The 20,219-nt window shown below is 42.8% G+C and overlaps 1 protein-coding gene across 3 annotated transcripts; it reads left to right on the top strand.

The window, feature by feature from the left end:
* The first annotated feature begins 625 nt into the window (after window positions 1-625).
* Window positions 626-19,855, top strand: acap2a (ArfGAP with coiled-coil, ankyrin repeat and PH domains 2a). 3 transcript variants are annotated; one of them, XM_062518537.1, is made up of 25 exons: window positions 626-667; window positions 795-939; window positions 5,656-5,713; window positions 5,986-6,105; window positions 6,218-6,271; window positions 6,473-6,531; window positions 6,802-6,985; window positions 7,331-7,375; window positions 7,580-7,675; window positions 7,827-7,901; window positions 8,522-8,634; window positions 8,918-8,938; window positions 9,046-9,097; window positions 9,378-9,478; window positions 10,050-10,155; window positions 10,757-10,962; window positions 11,184-11,253; window positions 11,548-11,642; window positions 11,903-12,096; window positions 12,479-12,580; window positions 13,101-13,193; window positions 13,684-13,904; window positions 14,222-14,331; window positions 14,843-14,953; window positions 15,303-19,855. In XM_062518537.1, exons 2-25 carry the CDS (start codon window positions 887-889, stop codon window positions 15,451-15,453), a joined length of 2,490 nt encoding a protein of 829 aa, XP_062374521.1. In that variant the 5' UTR covers window positions 626-667; window positions 795-886; the 3' UTR covers window positions 15,454-19,855. The 3 variants fall into 3 exon arrangements, with proteins under 3 accessions (XP_062374521.1, XP_062374529.1, XP_062374536.1); XM_062518545.1 differs by having other exon boundaries at window positions 667-939; window positions 15,303-15,364; window positions 18,713-19,855; XM_062518552.1 differs by lacking the exon at window positions 12,479-12,580 and having other exon boundaries at window positions 667-939.
* Window positions 19,856-20,219: the final 364 nt, after the last annotated feature.

Here is a 20,219-nt window from a genome sequence, read left to right as displayed (position 1 = left end):
CCTACATCTGTTTTTTTCCCTTTCCCTTTCACTGGGGAGTTACGTCCATCATTTAAATTAATCAAAATATAAAAAATACTAATTCAAAATTGCAGTTAAATGAGTTGGATGCAGCTATTTCAAGATATTGGAAATGGTGCAAGGTTGCAGAGCAGTTTGCTGGTGCAGCAGTTCCCAATTGGGTGTGGATGGTCATACTCTTCACACCTCACGTCACTGGCATTAATCGTTTATGATCAATTTGGTCCACTTTTAGAGTTGGACGGACAGCAGAGTAAAACACAATGGCAACGGTGTCATAAGTATGGAAATAACACAAGTGTTGATTTAGAAGGCTAAAGACGCCAGATGGCCCTATTCTACAAAATATACCCATGCACGTTAGATGGACTTTGGTCAAATAATAGTAGGCTACAATGCTATTTTGACTTAACTGCTGTAATATTATAATACAACTTTTTCATCTTAGTGACTCACATTTGGCTAACCCATCTTGTAACAACAGATAGGATAGGCTAAAGTCCATATCTGGTCCAACCAAGACATCTTTTCCTGCCTTGACTGTGGTCGCAAGACCGACTCTCATTGGCCACATATTCTGACATTCATGTGCCTGACAATAGCAAGCAGAATGGGGTGGGACTGAATTTCTGGTGAACGGATTGACGTAGGTTTATAGTAATCGATGCAATGACCATTTCAGCAGTAATTGGCTACATGTGTTTTGCAAATATTTTGCAGTTATTGTCTTAGTTATTCTGAAATATAAGTGGTAAATGCTTGGTAATTGTTAGCGTGCAGTCGAGGCAGGGTTTCTTGCATCTCGATCGTTGGATTTGGTGAAGACGCAGGTTTCAGAAGCGCATTTTCCCTTCCAACTGAAGCAATGAAGGTGACTGTGGATTTTGAAGATTGTCTGAAAGACTCTCCTCGATTCCGGTAGGCCGATAATTATTGTCGTCTCTTCCAAATGCTGCAATGAAATGCAATGTAACCCCAAAAAAGAAAGCTATACGTTTTTCCCCCAATCTTTAGGCTACCCATTCATTGCGGTTGTGTCATCTCGTTCAAAACGAGGCAAATGTTCACAGTCATGCGTTCAGGCCAGGGCAATTGATGGTGCAACTGCTTATGTCGGCTGCGGAATATAATTTTTCTGATGATTAATGATGGAGACACGACAGTGCCGCTTCTATGAATGCACTGGCTGCACTTCGAACTTCCTCGTTGGATCAACCTGCATCTGGACAGGGGGATCGTCACTCGCACTCTGTTCAAGAGGCGATTATAAACAGAGTAGGTCGCCTATGACTGCAGTTTAGAGAATGGTTTCACGGATGCTGCGTGACGTGTTCTCTCATTCATACTCCCCCGCTTGAACTGTCTTTTCATGAACAAACCCAGTTCTGCTGCAGATGATTTTTTTTTACAGATGCCCCATTGTGAGATATAGGCCCATAGACAATTGAAATGATGCATGTCTCACGTAATGTCCCATGCTCGGAATAAAAACTTGCAGGCTATCCCGCTTTCCTAAAAAATGGACGCGTAGGATGTTTTGTTACTTTGTAGGCTAAGAAAACAGCTGTTTTCGCTTCCAGACATCAGACAAAAAAGAAAATAAGTGGCAATGGACAGATGCTTGGGAATACCCGAAGCGGTTTGTGAATCCTCATTGCGGCCTGACTGACCGACACAACAATTCCGGCCTAAATTCAGTGTGCTTTCAATGGGACAACAACTTTTGCATTTTCTTTGGAAAGCATCACATTTCTTATGTCACAAGATTTTTTGCTTGCTGACATACTGTAAGGTAGCCTAACCTTACTGCCCTGATTCACTGACAAGCTTCATTGTCCTGTATGCCTATGTGATTGCTCTGGAGAATTAGGGAAATTTTAGAGGCATTTTAGTTTACTGCCTTTGTGAGGGACTGTAAAGGCTTGTCCAGCACTTAGTCTGAGCTCTTTATTGGTTGTTGCTCTGGCTGCAATGAGATCATCTTTGCCTTTGTACTGCTACACTGTTGTAAATATGAATAGATTGTCTTTGAATGAGGTTTGGTTGCAGTTGAGCCAAATCACATGAGAATGGAGGCCCTCTTTTGAGTCATACATTGTGTTATTTTCAATTCAGTAGCTACAAGTAGACACAGCAACACAAATGCACCAATATGGCAGGCATACAAAGGCAGGTGTTCCACACTAAGATCATATTCATGATGCAGTTGTGCTGTGACGAAGGTGAAGTGTTTGACTGCCTATAGGGATAACTGGCAGACAGGGTGTCTGCCTGCAATATTGTTTCTTCATCAGCTGGCTTCTTTCCCACCGCAGGCTTACTTGTCCACAGCAGGCTTAGTTGTAACATGTCATGCAGCAAATTGGAGAGTCTGGAGTGTAGGCCAGTAGTATCCAGTGAAAAGAGTCCGGCTATTTGTCATATCCAGACATTTCTCAATCAAATACAGTATAAACTCTGTGGTCAGTTAGGTACTCAATCTCTCTACAGTGGAATACATACTATTCATACTACACACACACACACACACACACACACACACACACACACACACACACACACACACACACACACACACACACACACACACACACACACACATATATATATATATATTGTATATATATAAGCACGGTATGTTAAAACAATTATTGATATATTTATTCAATAAAAAATACTTAAGTTAATTTAAAGATTAATTGGTGACATTTCATTTGTTTGCCAGGGTGCTTTTTTGGTACTTTTGTAAGACAGTTCATTGTAAAATTTGATCATGCAAATTGAAAATCTAGAATTGCCAAAACAACTTCCATCTGTCTGAAGACAAAGCTGAACTTTGTCTGAATATTGTCAGATAAGGGATATCATTCTTCAGACTGTATTGCTAGAAAGCTGCATCGTTGCACACCTCTGACGGACTCAGTGCTCTTGTTCATCTGTCACATCCCATTGATCTACATACAGTATTAAAGGCACAAGACATGTAATCTAACACCGGGCCCAGCAGTAATGCCGTGTGGTGGTGGAGCTGAGGTGGACAAAGCAGCCTGTGGGGAGGGCCGGGGGGCCTGAGTCATGCTCAAGGGCACCGCTAGGATCAGTGCAGATGGAGGGTGCAAGGGATCAAATCCAGCAGAAAATGAGAAAACATATTCAAAATGATTTCATTGCCGTATAAATACTCGTAAACAAAAAATCTTAGCATTTCTGCTAGATTAGCATGCATACTTTGTAAACCATCTGCACTTGAAGACTGTAAAGACACTTCTATATGCTACTTCACTCAAAAGTTCCTGATTATTCCTTTTAGTTATATCATTCGAGAGGCTTTGGATTGTGGTTGTTCTCAGTCTTGTCCAGACTGGGGTATTGACTGGGTTGAGATGAATCTGCTGCTCTCCCGAGGGCTTGTCATAAGGAACATAGTAAATGATTATCAGCGTTATGGGACTGACTGACAGTAGCCTGCTTCAACAGTTGTACTTTAGACTGTGTTACTATTGGTCTATTGTTATAGCCTAAGATTAGGCTTGAAATTAAGTGTAGTATATAAAATAATTATAATATAATGTAATCAAATCTAATATAAATGTGTTTCATCAGCTTACCTTAGAACCAAGAAATGATATATTAAATTTTCCAGGAACAGCCATGTCGATAAAATACCCTTGTTCACTGCATTGAACATAGTTTTGGATGAAAGTGGATGAGTTGGCTTAACGGATTAAAAAAGTTGATGCGTGACACATTATTTAGTATAGCCTCAGACACTCAGCTGAATAGTTTTTTTTATCAGATTTGTTTGGCCCACTCTCCAGTATGCGCTCGTCAGAGCAGTAGAGGAAGCTTGTGTGTCACTCAGAGCCACCAGGGGACATTGTGGCCTACATTCCATAGTTTCTGCAGGAAGAAAACTTCCTTAAGATACTCTGTGCCCTGTCAATCCAGCACAAATTAAAGCATCAGAGTGAAAGGCATATGTCAATGTCTTTATTTTTAACATGTAGGATAACCTGCCCTGAAAAAAACTACAGTATACGGGTTAGAGCCATACTTACATCAACTGTAACTATTTCAGACATGCACGTGTTTTTTTGGCAATGTCACAATTTTGGCTTGATCAAAGGACAAGTTACCATGATGTTTCCTTGTATTATGTGGGAATTCTGCAGTGATGTGGGTGACCTAAGGGTGACATAAGTGTTGAAACTGATATGGTGTGAACAAGCAATATGGAGTTTTCTCAGGCCAGAGTGATAAGAAATAAGAAGGTTTCGATTTATTGGTTTTTATTGTAGTGGATGATGGGCATTTTTATTATGTTTTTTTTTTTTCAAAGCTGTACAGTGGTGAACAGTTAATGTATTGCATCCTTCTCTTACTCATAGCAGGCCTGTGTGTGTGTGTGTGTGTGTGTGTGTGTGTGTGTGTGAGAGTGTGTGTGATTGCGTGTGTGAACAGTCTGGCTTCTGTGTTGGATCTCTTTGGCGTGCATGTGAGCGCCGGCCATGTGGGTCTGTGAGCTAGAGGGTACAGTCACAGAATGGCAGAATGTTGTTTTCCTCTACTCGTCTCAAATGAGAGGCATTGCCCTCACATTAGATTGCTCTAACAGTTAAAACATATTCTGTTTGATGCTTGGTTACAAATGAAACCATTTCAAAAAGAGCTGTTGTGTTCAATTTGAGCTATCCTGTAAAGAGACAGGGGGTATTTGAGTATAGTATACAAATATTTTCCATATCATTATTTATCTCTTTCAAAATAATGATATACACTGTAAAAACTTAATGTACATAATTGTTGCACTCCAATTTCAACCATCTAGATAGACTACGGAGATAGATAGATACAGTAGATAGATTTACGCTGGTCGTTTAGTGGACAAATCATTGACATTCTGGGTCCCAGTTCCATGATAGTCTAAATTGTGTGTGCGTGTGTGTGTGCGTGCGTGTGTGCGTGCGTGCGTGCGTGCGTGCGTGCGTGCGTGCGTGCGTGCGTGCGTGCGTGCGTGTCCAGTATTACCAGTCTTTTGGTACACCCTTGGGATTTTGTGTAACCTTGTAGGCAAACAGAATGGTTTGGTTAGCACTTCTGTCATCATTGATTTCTCAAAAGGATTAATCCTCTGTACCACTATGTATATTGGACTTCAAAGGAAAAGTTAACAGAGTGAATATTCATTTTATATTGATTTAACAAGCACCAGCCAGTGGAGCGGGAGCTCTTTGGGCAGGCAAGATTGCATCTCAGTAGAAGCTCCATGGTTCATTTCAAATGGACAAGAACAAAGACCAACAGCGAAATGGCTCTTCTCTCAGTGTGATGCTCAAAGTGTAATGTAATGTGTGTTACTTTTAAAGCCTCTGTTCACGGTGTGATGCTCAAAGTGTAATGTAATGTGTGTTACTTTTAAAGACTCTGTTCACGGTGTGATGCTCAAGAGTAATGTAATGTTTGTTACTGGTGTGTCGGGAGATTTACATTGTGAGAAAATAGTGGGTTTAATGCACAATGGAAATGGCAAGAGAGTTTACCATTTCATTGACCTATTTTTGTCTTTTGTTTTTTACTTACTGACTTTACTCTACTGTACTTATCACCACGTTTGAATGCCTTTTCTGTGTGCAGAGCGACCATCGAGGAGGTGGAGACCGATGTCGGGGAGTTAGAGTCCAAACTAGACAAGGTCAGAATGAACTCTCAAAAACACATCTGCCAGTGAGCCCACAAAATCACAACATGTTACTTTACAGTTTTCCAAATCACTCTGGTACCACGCACTGCCTGATAAGGTGCAGGTAGATTGCAAGAACATTTAAATAGTAATGAATAAGATCGCTCTACCGCACACTCTTGACTTGAACGATCCTTTTTAATGTTTCTTTACAGATTTAGTACTGTCAGCTTGTGACTGTGATTCATTCTGAACTTTTGGTTCCCTTTTATTGTTCATTTTAGCTGGTCAAGCTCTGTATTGGGATGATTGATGCTGGCAGGGCCTATATTCTGGCCAACAAGCAGTTTGTCAACGGCATCAGAGACCTCGCTCTGCAGTCCACTAGAGATGTGGTCATTGAGGTGAGTGAATGACTGTCAGGCACATTTGGCAGTTTAATTTCTGTACACCCAACCTTAACCTGCAAAATTCACTGGGAACACTATTTAGAGTTCTGGTACCTTTGTTTTCCAGTCGAGTTTAACCAAGTTCGCTGAAAGTCTACAAGAGATGAATAACTACCATACAGTAAGAACATCATTCACTGATTCCCTCCGAGGCATTTCTTATTATTCATTTGGCATATTCCAAATTCCAAATTCCTCAAATATGAAGCAGCACTCATTTCTTGAAATTGACTGCATGTTACAGCAGGATATAATTATTTAATGTTGATTTAATGTTGTAATATCGATAGGCTTATTATGCCCATTTCTCTCCAATCCACAGATTTTATTTGATCAAGCTCAGAGATCAATAAAGTCCCAACTCCAGACATTTGTGAAGGAGTAAGTGTCATAGATCAGTACTTTCTCATAACATTATGGGTTTTCTCACATAATAGGTCTCATTGGTCTCTTCCAAAGATGCTGTACATTCAGACCGAGACAACGATGCTATACAAACTGTAGGCCTAATGATCATGGAACACAATTCCTATCAAGCGCTAGAGCTTGTTTTGTGCTTACATTTTATCCTCAAAATGACTGTTCAACTAAAGATAATCCATCTGTATATGTTTTTTTGTTTTACTTTATCCAAATGCCCCTTGTGTTTAGGGACCTTCGGAAGATAAAAGAGACCAAGAAGCAGTTTGACAAGGTGAGCGAGGAGAAGGAGGTGGCGCTGGTGAAGAACGCACAGGTGCCTCGGAACAAGACGCACGAGGTGGACGAGGCCACCAACATCCTCACCACCACGCGAAAGTGCTTCCGCCACATCGCCCTGGACTATGTGCTGCAGGTGAGAGTCCTAACAGGAAGCTGGCTGTCCCCTTTGATGAATTGCCAGACACAGGAAGCCTGTAAAGATATGGTTGACCTAGTTCTGGGACATTGCATTACAGGTGTTTACAATGTAATACGTAATACTTGATTTGTATTAGTACTCCAAATACACTTCATCAAGACGAGGTTTATTTGACAATGCTCATGATTTATTTCTCAGATGTTTCTCAAAAATTGTTTCTCAAGGACAGTTTTTTTACCCTGGATGTGCTTGTATTAGAAATACAAGTTGTCTCTGTATTTCTACTGTATTCTGTATTTTCACTGCTCATCATAGAAACGTTATATTTGTTTCTTTCAGATCAATGTGCTCCAATCTAAAAGAAGATCTGAAATCCTCAAATCAGTGAGTGATGGGCCTCTTAAGAATAGTGACTTAATTAGTGTGAATGTATTAACTGAAAACAATATGAACAATTGCTCAGATAGGCCAATTCACCCATTTGAATAGGCTGATTTTACAACCATCTGTCATGTATTGCTGCCCAGATTTACTTTTTAACTTCTAAAAGTTCAAAACGTTTCTCTGAACCATCATTTTGTGTCACAGATGCTGTCCTTCATGCAAGCCCATCTCACCTTCTTCCACCAAGGCTATGACCTATTTAGTGAGCTTGAACCGCTTATGAAACAGCTAGGCATACAGGTAAAACCGGTCTCTTCCCAACACTTATGGCTTCTGCAGTACTAGAGACTAATTTAGTACCATACAGTCAGATGTAAATGAAGGTCAGTTATTGACCTGCTGCGGAGCAGGTGGTTGTTCGTAACTTACACTATCTTTGTCTCTGTTTTAGCTGGATCAGCTCGTGGTTGACGCTGCAAAAGAGAAAAGAGACATGGAACAGAAACATTCCACTATCCAACAGAAGGTAGTCTATAGTTGCCCTCAGTCTTTGAAACCCCACACTGGATTGATTTACATTTATGACTAGAAAGGCTAAGCGAGGTATAAAAGGTCACCTCAACAAAGACTGCCCAGATGACCAGTGTGTGTTCATATAGGACTCTGTGTTTGTACATACTGTATGCAAACACACTTTGTGCTTGTGGTCCTGCCGTTCTCCACCGTAGCAGATCACAACACTGATAATCCTGAGTGCACAGCAGATTCCTCTCCACATGTCTTCATGCCCCCTCTTACCTCCACTCAGCCCCTGAGCTGTTTCCTCTCCCCCTCTGCCTGTTCTGTCTTGCTCTGGTTGCTGTTGCTAATGTCTTCTGTCTCCTCTTGCTCTGCTTCCCCAGGCAGCGCTACAAGTAAGTCTGCCTCTTCTCTTGCCTGACCACTGTTCTTGGCCTGCGCATTTCTGACATTCACTCCTCACTGGTAACCTTTATCTTCACAAATCAAAAGCAAAATTGATCCCGTAGATGCCCTCCACAATCTCATGGTGTTTGTGCCTCATAACCAGTTTGTTCTGAAAAGAGTGCTTTGGATATATGATATGTAGTGTTGTGTGAACTGATTGTGAACTTTTATCCAATGCAGGACTTATTCAACGAGGACACTAAGTTAGAGTACAATGTGGACACAGACAATGGGATAGCCATGGAGGGATACCTGTTCAAGAGGGCGAGCAACGCCTTTAAAACATGGAATAGGTAAACAAAGAGACAGTGCAAATGAACAAAAGCACATGGTCCTGCTGGGGTTCATGGCATGAAGGGATGAAGAATATCTGCATGTTATTTTCCCTTATTATACCATACCAGTCACTCCATTCTTCATTTTTGTTTGTTTATATGTCTGTCGTTGTTTCATATCCCTTATTTGTTCTTCAGTTTTTTTCTGTCTGTTTTGTGTCCTTGTGGCATGTGTTTCCCCCGGTTTCATTTATCCCATCCATCTTCTTGTGGTCCATCCCTCTGTTTTGATGCATGACAGGAAAAAAGCAGATAATGACAGGTACATGACATCCGAACGGACATTCTCTGTTTAGTAGTGATTTGCTGAGTTTTAGTTCTGCGTTGTGCCTCTTGCTCAAGTGATTGTTTATTGCTTTTCTTTAAAAGGCGCTGGTTCTCCATTCAAAATAGTCAGATGGTTTATCAGAAGAAATTTAAGGTAGGAATACCCCCTCTCTATCACAGTCAGTGTTTTATCTTATGTAAATATGTGTGGTGTGTGTGTGTGTGTGAGAGAGAGAGAGAGAGAGAGAGAGAGAGAATGCTGAAAAATATTAACCAAGCCTTCTTTGTATTAGATACATTTGATAGTCAATGTAGGCAGTGGCCTTCATGTGTTTGTGCATATGTATGTTTTGCAGGATAACCCCACTGTGGTTGTGCATATGTATGTTTTGCAGGATAACCCCACTGTGGTTGTGCATATGTATGTTTTGCAGGATAACCCCACTGTGGTAGTGGAAGACCTGCGGCTGTGTACCGTAAAGCAGTGTGAAGACATTGAGCGGCGCTTCTGCTTTGAAGTGGTATCACCCACAAAGTGAGCATTCCATTAGATGAGATTAGATTCAACGTTATTGTCATTGTGCAGAGTACAAGTACAAAGACTACGAACTGCAGTGACACAGATTACAAGTTGTAATCAACACTAACATAGAATCAAATAGATTACCGAAAAGAATCATTTTACACAAAGTTTCACTGGTTTCATTTTTCAAACTCAGCACAGCTATTTTGATAAAGAACTAACAAATTCCAGTACTTAATTAATTATTGTAGAATTATTTTGTATATGAATAGAAATGTTATGACACAGTCAATCCAGTGATTAAAATATGTTATAGTTATACAGTATGATATAAATTATGTTTTAGTTTGTTGTATACATTATATTTCAATCCTAGCTTGCAGCTCACAGGCCTCATCATTTATCAGTGCTTTCCCTTCATGTGGAGACCCATTGAACTCGGGCCTGCCTGCCCTGTGCCATGCTGTACCAGCTAGGCTACACAAGCACAGAGGGAGAGAGAGGCACACACACACACACACACACAAGAGAGACTCCTCAGGAGAGATATATGAGTTGTACTGTGGTCCTGTCCTGCTCCCAGGAGCTGCATGATGCAGGCGGACTCGGAGAAGCTGCGGCAGGCCTGGATCAAGGCGGTGCAGGAGAGCATCGCCACGGCCTTCAGAGAGAACGGGGACGAACCGGTGGTGAGTGTCATGGACACCTGAATGTGCTCCTGTGTCTGTCTGAACCAATACATTTACAATACATTTACAAGAGACTTACAAGAGACTTACAAGTTCACAGGCTGTCGCAGAAAAAAACTCTAGTTCAAAATGCATTTGTCTTTTGAAGAAATCTTTGTTGCATCTTGGGCATTTTGTGCCTCAAGAAATGCCTGTAGTTTGTGTATTCTGCATCAGTAGCATATTTGGAAGGGTACATTTTGATAATGTTATGAGATGTGTTGCATGGTATAGAATAGATATTGAAATTAAACTCGCTAGCATGAGTGTCTGTCTCCCTAAACGTGTTTGAACTAGCAGCTCCCAGTCTAGCCCTGATCTTGGGACAAAACAGAGGGCCTTATTGTTCTGTCTAAATGAGCGCCGAGTGTCTCATTGTGTTGTGTGAGGATGTTGTTGCATTACCTCTTTGGTGTGACATTAAAGTCAAACTGTCTACATGAGTGGGATCCTCATTTTGGAAGTCACTGGTTCAAGGACACTGACCTTTTCAAAACAGTAAATAATTATTAAGTAAAATAATTAGCAGAAATGATTGTTTACTCTCTCGTTCATATTTTAGACAAGGCTTGACCGCAAGTCCTCTGCGTCCCTGGGCAGTCTGGACTCGGGTGGCGACACCAGGTCTATGAAGGGCGAGAGCGCCCTCGGGAGGGTGCTGGCCATCCATGGGAACGACACCTGTGCCGACTGTGGGCAACCCGAGCCACGCTGGGCCAGCATCAACCTGGGCATCACACTCTGCATCGAGTGCTCCGGCATACACAGGTACTGCATGTGTGACTCTCCTGCTGGCTCCTGTTTCTCCACTGCTGCTCCTCCAGCGCAGGTTGCTGTCGCAGTTCTCAGACTGAGCCTGGCCTCCAAATAGGGTCCAGTTTATAGATTGGTAATTCAGTTCTTGGCCAGTGTTCTGCTCTAAGCTCTAAGGCCTGCCCAGACTCTCATGTTTTGTTGATGTGTGTGTGTGTTCATTCTGTTCTTCTCAGGAGTCTGGGTGTGCACAACTCCAAAGTCAGGTCCCTTACACTGGACTCTTGGGAGCCAGAACTGCTCAAGGTAAGATGGCAGTATGCAGCAGGTGTAATGGAGTGTGTATGGGAGAGTTGAAGGTTCATTCAACTTTGTACTGATCGTTTATGTATGTTCACTATGTGAACGAAAATATCTTAAGTATCTTAATGAATTGGTCACTACTTGACTACGGCCAGCAGTCATAAAAGTAGGTACAGGTGCCATCCACATGTTTGAGTAGTTGAAGTCTTTATTTTCAAAAGTGTTTCTAAGTTGCTCCTAAAAGACTCCTTATTCTATTTGCCATAGTTTCACTAAGACATGTGAATGTGTTTTCAGTTAATGTGTGAACTTGGAAACGGGGTGATAAACCAGATCTATGAGGCCCGTCGGGAGGACCTGGGATGCAGGAAGCCGCAGCCTGGAGACCCCAGGTAGGCCTACTCCCCTATTAACAATGTGCTTTCACTCTTTTCTGTGTTTGTTACAGCTGGAAAAACTGGAGGTGGTTATGCTACTTTAGGATGAATCTACTCAATATTGCACAGAATATTGCATCAGAATTTAAGTGTTGTTAACATGTTATACTACAGTACTATGCTTTGCTATCTGATCTACACCAGTAGGCAGCAGTGTATGAACTAGTATTTGTCAAACATTCTGACATAATGTTTTACTTTTCGCACCCTCACAGACAGGAGATTGAGGCCTTTATCAGAGCCAAGTACATTGACAGGAAGTTTGTCCTGAAGCCTTCTGCCATGGAGCAGAGAGCTAAGGTGATTAGCCTGAGCAAACAGGACAAGCAGCCGAGGAGTTGTGCCGAGTTCCTGCCCCCACGGCCGCCTCCGCCTACCCCAAAGCTCCGCACCGCCTCCAGCACCTCAGGTGGGTAATACGTGCTCTCCCCAATCCCCAGCACAAGCCACAGTCATGAAGGCCATATACATTTCTGGATGGTTAGCGATGCTAGCATTTACGAGGCTGTCTTCTCTCTCCTCTGGCTTTTGCCTGTTAGACTAATTGCACCTCAGCTTGAAAGTTGCTTGTTTCTCTCTTCGTAGCCACACATCTCTCTTCACTCATCTCCTCCTCTCTCTGGCCCTGTCTCTTTCTCTTCCTTTCTCTTCTCTTTCTCTTCCCTTTCTCTCCCCCCTGACCCTTGACCTGACCTCTGACCTCTGACCTGACCTGCCCTGTGCTTCCCTCTCCTTTACTAACGCTCGCCTCTGGCCCCCCTCCTTCTTCAAACACTCTGACCGCTGAGTAGTAGCGGCCGCCGGCCAGGAGGTCCGCCGTGACTCGCTCTTCTGCCCTGACGAGCTTGACTCGCTCTTCTCCTACTTTGACACTTCCTCAAAGCTGCGGAGTTGTAAGTAGCTGCAAGTGAAACTGTCACTGTGTGTCCACTTGTGTGTCCTCTGCACCTCCGTCCATGTTGTCGTGTGGACAGTGTCCACTGTCGCTGTGATCAGTGGCTGGCATCGTAAAAGAGTGGCTGGCTGAAGCATGTTGACAGACTTCATCTCATTTCCTGGATGTCCACTGACATCTGAAGTCAGTTTGGGATCCCACATCTGTCTCTATCACTGTGCTGCATCCCACCTTGCTATTCTGTGTGGTTTGCAGAGGTGGACATCCCGGTTCCAGAAAGTAAAAGTCCTGCCATATATTCTTTCTGCCTGTGCATTTAAAACAGGTGATATCACTAATTATCTGATCTACCTGGCTGCTAATTAGGATGCATTACTAAATGGTTGGATCAAGTACTTGGCAGGACTTCTACTTTCTGAACCTGGGATGTACGCCTCTGGTGGTTTGGTGTTCTTAAATGCAAGTTGTGCCTTGAGACACTGACATATGAGATGTACTATGCTGTTCTCCTCTCCTAGTGCGGAGTGCGGATAGTGGCATACAGAACAGTGCAGATGGCAGTCGGGAGATGCTGGCCTCCACTCCCTCCAGCAACAGCCTCAGTGAGCCAGGTGAGTGAGTGTCCAGAGGGAGGCGCTGTCACGCAGTTCAGGTGTCAGCGTTTAGTGTGTCAGAGAAACAGTCAGCAACACTCTGCTGAGGACTACACAGGCATACCAATGAAATACACTTGTACAACATAGATATTGTAGGCTACATACACACTACAGCTGTGATTGCTTTAGAAAGCTCTTCTGGCACAGGTCAGTGGGTAGCATGGTTTCACCAGAGTGAAGGAATATCACTGGGCCCAAAGCTGGCGCATGGCAGGTGGGCGCATTGAGCTGATACACAAATATTTGCGCTTAGGATGTTGCTCATGGTGTCAAATTCTCAAATACATTTTGTCATTTTGTATTAGGGCCCCACGTTTCAATTCAAACAGCAATTCTTATAACATGAATAGAATAACAACTTCGTGGTATGCCTGTGTAGTCCTCAGTAGGTTTGATTGAGAGTCCTAACACAACCTGTGTGTGTGTCCGTGTGTGTGTGTCTCAGTCTCAGAGCCTGAGTCTGAGTCCCCAGTGGCGGTGCCGCGGACGGAGTCTCCGCCGGTGTTCTCCGAGCTGACGGACTTCTCGTCAGACCTGCTGCTGTACTGGGCCTCCTGCGCCTGCAGTATCCCCGACATGGCCGAGGCCATGGCCCACGGCGCCGACATCAACTGGGTCAACTCCGAGGACAGCAACCGCACGCCGCTCATACAGGCAGTCCAAGGGGTGGGTGGGCCACAGTGTGTGTGATACGTTATGGATAGCGGCCTCCGAGGTGTCCCGATATATGGAATGAATGGACGGGGCGGAGACAAGAACTCCACAAGACAAAGCACAGTCTGTTTAACCCTTTGCAGACTGCTCTAATTTCAGTACTCCAGTACTGATGATGTGCAGACTACAAAGGATTAATCAATGAGAGGATTGATGTATTTGTATTTGATTATTTGGGTGAAATCTAACAGTAGAATGTGAGAAATCACCATGAGTCTGTAATTCCTCAAGTCTCTATTGTGCCTTGTTTTTGATGCTTGGTCACACAGGGCTCGCTGGTCACCTGTGAGTTCCTCCTCCAGAACGCTGGTAATGTGGACCAGCAGGACATCCGCGGCCGAGGCCCTCTGCACCACGCCACCATACTGGGCCACACAGGGTACGTGCCACCATAAGGACCCTTAAAGCAACACTGAAAAGTTTTTCGTACGGTAACATAATGTTTCCAAAATCATTTTAGCGGTTCATCGACTCGTAACCGCACTATGTAACTTTACCAGATCGGGTAGCGTACCTGTAGTTCAGTGAAATGAGACCTAAGAAACTACAAATTTGACTTGCTTCGATGTCGCAATACATTACACGTTCATAAAATCATGCAACATGCTCTACCTTGTCTGTTGACACCGTTATTTGGTGGATAAACAAATAGCGTGCGTGCAACAGAGGAAAAGTGCTTTAGTGTTGCTTTAAACATAGGGCGCATTGACTCTTATGAACTGTATACTGCTGACTATCTAGATGAATTACTACAGTAGCCTGTCATGGAGATGGTTGGCAAGCAGTGCAGATGTAGTTTTGCCGGCTCTGTCCTTTGTCAGTGACAGCATCTTGCTTGTAAATCTATTACATGGAGTGTAATGTAATCGCTGCCCATTCTCTCTGCCCAGTCAAGTGTGCCTGTTTCTGAAGAGGGGAGCCAAACAGAATGCTGTCGACACTGACAGCAGAACTCCGCTGTCCATCGCTGTGGAGGCTGCCAACGCTGACATAGTCACTCTGTAAGTGGACACAAATACTCTCATCCCATTTTTAACATCCTGATTATTGCATGTCAACTTGTCCTTTTTCACCAATGACTATAAAAAGCAATGGACAGGGTACGCAACTTAAAAATGGAGGATGTCACCAAATATTGTCAGTTCTGGGCAGATGTGGCAGATTTTCTGTGAGGCATTCTTTGGCTCTAAAAAGCACTAACTGCAGACACGCTCTGCCTCCAATATTGCCAATATGGCCAACCAAATTTGATTGAATTTTTCACCCAACATCTTGAATAGCCTTTTCTCCTTCTAGTCCTCTCCTGCTGCTCACCACCCTTTCCCCTGTCTTCCTCTCCTCTGTGTCCAGGCTGCGTCTGGCCAAGATGAACGAGGAGATGCGGGAGACGGAGGGAGTGTTTGGCCAGCCAGGTCAATATCCCTCCCACAACACCCAAACTGAACAGCAGTATAAGAAATGCATACAGGAGTTTATCACTCTGCAGTTGGATGAGTCCTAAACCTGGCTAAATGTGTTACAGAATAACAACAACAACAAAAAAACAATCCTTTTCAGTATTTACATATAAATTGGCAACAAGAAAAGCAATTCAACTATTTCCAATACCTCAGCCAGACCATAGAGTGCTATGAAACTGAAATCATTGTGGGGAAAAATCAAATGGTTGTCATGCATGTGTATCGTACATGCAAACAAACCTCGGCATCTTGGCATGTTGTGTGTGCTCATGCTGGCTAGCAAAATGGTCACAAGTAGTGTTATAAGATCTGGAGAAACCAAATAAGATTCTAAATATGCATACATGTGGTTTGTATGTTTCCCAATTTTAGGTGTCAGGATTGCGTTTTTAATCCCTGGCTATAGGTGCTTGTTTCCAGCCTGTTTCACAGGTTGACTGTTTATAACAAAACCACGAATGCATTTGTAATCGTTCAAAATCATAGAATTGGTTGGTGATGCACCTACATATACCCAGTGACTTCCAGCTTGGCTGGGTTGAGAGGGCTTCACAATGCCATGATAAAATGGGTCTCAAAGCAGGGTTACAGACTTGATGTCTTCCTAAAGCAGAGAGAGGCTGTTGTGTTATCACCTGGCTGTCAGAACATATTTTGCACATTATCTGGATGTTGCAGCTAAATTCTTTTTTCGTTTTTGTGCTCGGTGATGAAGTTCATTTCATATTGTATTTAATCTCTCCTGCTCTCCTAATACTAGTCTGTGTTGTACTGTATGTAGAGAATCTTTGAATTCACTGTATGCATTGAAATGCTGTGAAGTCCTTTTGGTTTGAAAGTTTGGCCCCTGTGCACAGAGTGGTGGTCTCTGGTCTTGACCGCCTACTGAGACAACTTGATCCCATTTTAGAATGACAAATAACACCTTTGGAGATTCTAATGAGAGAAGTGAAGGCATTTGCTACCTCATGCACATGTGCAACAAACTATTTCTTAGTGGTAAGTGAAGTTGGAAAGGATGAGCTGACACAGAACCGGACACCAGGAGTAAAGGGGAAATATGATAAATGCACTAACTTGTCATCTCCTGACATGATGGAACACCTGTTGTCAAGCGATCTAAACCAGAGACCACCGACTCTGTGCTTGGGCCCTATTATAGGGTACCTAGTTCAAGCTAGAGTCATCAGCATCTCCCATGTAGGCAGGCTTACTCTGTTTCTTGTCCACTGATTCAGTGGAGACCATCGCAGACGTTCAAGTCTAATAACTGTTTCTCAACCTGTGCATGTGCTTCATATCTTTCCAGTAGAGCATTTACGTACTGTAACTTCAAAAGGACTGATCATTACGCTTCAATAGCACATGGCTGGGGTGAATCTATAGGGTGTACATATAGCATACAGCCAGTTCACCATACAATACTCTTTAAAACTCTACAAAACTTTAGACATATGTATGATATATATAGCAATCAATAGTTGGGATACTCATACTGTTCACTTCAGTCAAGTCAATCTAAAGCTGATGCACAAGGCAACTTCTTGAGCAGTGCAGCTGGACAATGTTCCTGAATAGTGTTGTACGGGCATATCCCTGTTCATAGTGGGCAGCCATTTATTAACTGATCTATAACTTAGACCAACATTGAATACTGAATAGACAATAGGCAAATCATCCAATCGGAACACATGGGGTTGGTGATGTGGTTGCCCAGCAACATTGCTCAAAACCTTGCTCCATGTATCGCTAGTTAGATTGATATAAACACCAAACCAGCACACGCAGTGGGTTGAGAGGCCTTTATCTGCCGGTCTCAGACAGCCCTTTAAACGTCACTGTTTACCAGTAACTGTGTTCTTCAGGTCAGCACACTGCCCTGCAGAAGCCATACTACACACTAACCTGCCAGAGAGACTGTTCCAACTATTCTATGTAAATGGCCATAGCACACAGTCCAAGCAAAAAAAGAAAAGTATATGTTTATATTGGTTTTATGTAGAAGAATTTTCCGTACTACAGTGCACATTATTTTATGTTGATGCTATATACAGCGTCCCATAATAGTGATGTTTTTATTCAACTCGTGTTCTGTGTTGAGACACTCTCATTTGTAGCAGCAGTTAGGAATTAAGTCAGGAATTCTACGGTAGATCTTTATTCCTATGTCACCATGTTTGCTGCCTACCTGTTCACAAAGATCTGTAACATTTTGCATTTGAGAACACTGATCCCATTATGTGTTTACTCTTGTGACCACCACCTTTTTCTGTTTTCATGTTACGGTGCTCCGTCAAGTGAAGGAGCCATTTTTGGACAATGGAATTAATGCATGAGACAGTCATGCACTGATTTCCTGATATGGCAGTCTGCAGTGTGTTTGAAAGTGAAATGTGTTTATGTGGGGGGGTGGGGGAGTTATTCTGTTACAAATAGACTTTCAGCGGGCAGAGATATGAACTGGTCTGCCAAAGATGTAGGGAAAACCAGCCTTAGTGTAGGGAAGATGTGACCCAGTGGAATACTTCAATTGCTTTGGTATGCCCTGTTGTCATCCGTTGGATATCTGAGGTGAAAGTCGATGAGGCTCTGTACGAGAGTGCTGTGTTGATGGTGGTGTGATATGTTGGGAGGAGCGAGCGTCTGTCTTGGTGTTTCCTCGTTGGTGGCATGTTACCTGTGCTGTGCAGACGCACCTGCGGTCGCTGCCTCCTCCTGTCCTCCCACTCCAGAGCTTGTGCCTTTTTCTGTTCTCTGATTTCTTTGTAAATCTGCACTTTAAATACAGTATGGTCATTAGCAAAAACACGCCGTCCATGTTGTCTCTTTTCTTTATTCCTTCCTAATATTAGTGTGCTTTACCGCTGGTGTTTAAACTGTACGCTTTCCTTTGCTCTCTTCCTATAACTTATTCATGCTGTGCAACTTTACTTAAAACTCTTCAAAAGGAGTTGTGTGCGTTAGTCATCTGGTCTAGTGGGGCTTGGCACTTTCCACTCTGCTTAACAACTGCTTGACCTGCTTGACTCTGACAATCGCTGCTAAGCTGTGCAACATGTTCAGGTACGGCTGTCTTTCTCTCTCTGCTCACTCACCTTCATGTCCTCCATGTGCTTGGCCATGTGTGTGTGTGTGTGTGTGTGTGTGTGTGTGTGTGTGTGTGGGAGAGAGCGAGACTGAGAGATGTCATAGTTTCCAGATGCACATCCAACAAGATGCCATTTTTGATCCAATGCATGACCAAGCTATTTAGTGGGGTTCATGTTCTTCCCATAATGAGATTTCTACTGTGCCCTCTAGGAGATGAGACGTATCAGGATATCTTCCGGGACTTCTCCCAGATGGCGTCCAATGAGCCTGACAAGCTGAAGCGCTTTTAAGCCAGATGATCAGATGACATAAGTCAGGTTGACTTTGGTCAGGTAATCATCACAGAGGGAGACTGGCTGACAGTTGAAGCAAAGCTCAAGGCTCAAGACACTGGACACCTGTGACTTGGGGACAGCTTTAAGATTTTGGTTCTGAGTCCCAATGGCGTCAAGACATGAAGGTGACTCAGTCGATTTTGGTGCTGTGTTGAGACTGAGTGGTATCAATCCTGAGGATAACTTAGTCCAACTTTGAACTCAGAGCAGGCCTTTTGCAGTTTACTTCTCTTCATGTTATTTTGAGCTCCTCCACCACAGGCAGTTGGATGATGTCAAATTTGCTAAACACACTAATAATTCCCATCCTTAAAATCTCCATGGCTGTCCATTGAAGTAACACTGTAGCCTACTATACTGTATGTCTGGCTCCAAAGTGACTTGCACTCATCTGGTTTGATCTGATATCTGCAGATGAGGGCCACAGCCATTCCACAGTCAGTAGGCTAGGAAGCTTCCCTAGACAGCATTTCAAAGAAAACAGTATTTAAGTAGAACAAACAATCTCTGGATGATTTAACCTAGTGTTTTTTTTTTTTTTTTTTGCTTGTTGTAAGCATTTCTCTTCATAATTAGAACAAGAGTTTGAATGGTGTAGCAATGATAGACCACATACTTTCTGGAAAAAGACAAACAGACCATACCATGAGTGATGGTGGTGTAGGCCAAGTTCTGACTCCTTGCTCCCTATAATGTAGACGATGGCAAAGTGCTATATCACCACTGTCTTCTCGGGAGAACCTTTAAGCATTCCACAACAAAGTATACAGTAGCCTCTTTCTCAACACCAAATACACTCAGGGAAGACATGCTGTTTTAGGTGTTTATATTGGTTTATGAAACACTATGATGTGACTTAATCAGCATATCGTCTTTAAGGCTCCAAAAGATTTTGTTTACAACCAAAAATAAATGTGTAAAAATTGTGTTTATTGTACAAAACATCTGTGTGTGACTGTTATTTATTCCTTTAGTGTGTGAATGCTTCATGAAATTCCCAATAAAATAGCAAGGAATGTGTGTTATATGCAGAGGTTTTCATTTTGTACTCATAACTTATGTCACAAAAGAAACAAATACTATTGTTTTGACACCAACGTTAAAACAGAATTATACTAGTTTACAATCAGCAGGCCTAGGCTAGCCTATGCATGCATTTGTATTAGACCACTGTGGAGGTAAATGTCAGTTGTAATCTGAAGTAATCCAGAAACAATTCAACAAAATGTTTAGCAGTATCTGTATGATAATAGTCTGAGGACATTTTCCTCTACTTAAATGTGGATATTCTCTCTCTCCATATCTGCCTAGTGGCATATTCCTGCACATTTATGATTTGCGTTGCAGAATTTGTCCTACGCGGCTTCCCGTAGTTTGTAGCA

This window comes from Sardina pilchardus, chromosome 2 (assembly GCF_963854185.1).
Source record: "Sardina pilchardus chromosome 2, fSarPil1.1, whole genome shotgun sequence".
Taxonomy (NCBI): domain Eukaryota; kingdom Metazoa; phylum Chordata; class Actinopteri; order Clupeiformes; family Clupeidae; genus Sardina; species Sardina pilchardus.
This window is presented reverse-complemented; position numbering and strand designations above follow the sequence as displayed.

Excerpts from the sequence above, each read along its gene's own strand:
- acap2a (XM_062518537.1), top strand. The coding sequence starts at position 887 with ATGAAGGTGACTGTGGATTTTGAAGATTGTCTGAAAGACTCTCCTCGA. Across the intron at positions 6,532-6,801 it reads CTCCAGACATTTGTGAAGGA|GGACCTTCGGAAGATAAAAG; the intron begins GTAAGTGTCATA and ends CCTTGTGTTTAG. Across the intron at positions 9,098-9,377 it reads TTTATCAGAAGAAATTTAAG|GATAACCCCACTGTGGTAGT; the intron begins GTAGGAATACCC and ends TATGTTTTGCAG.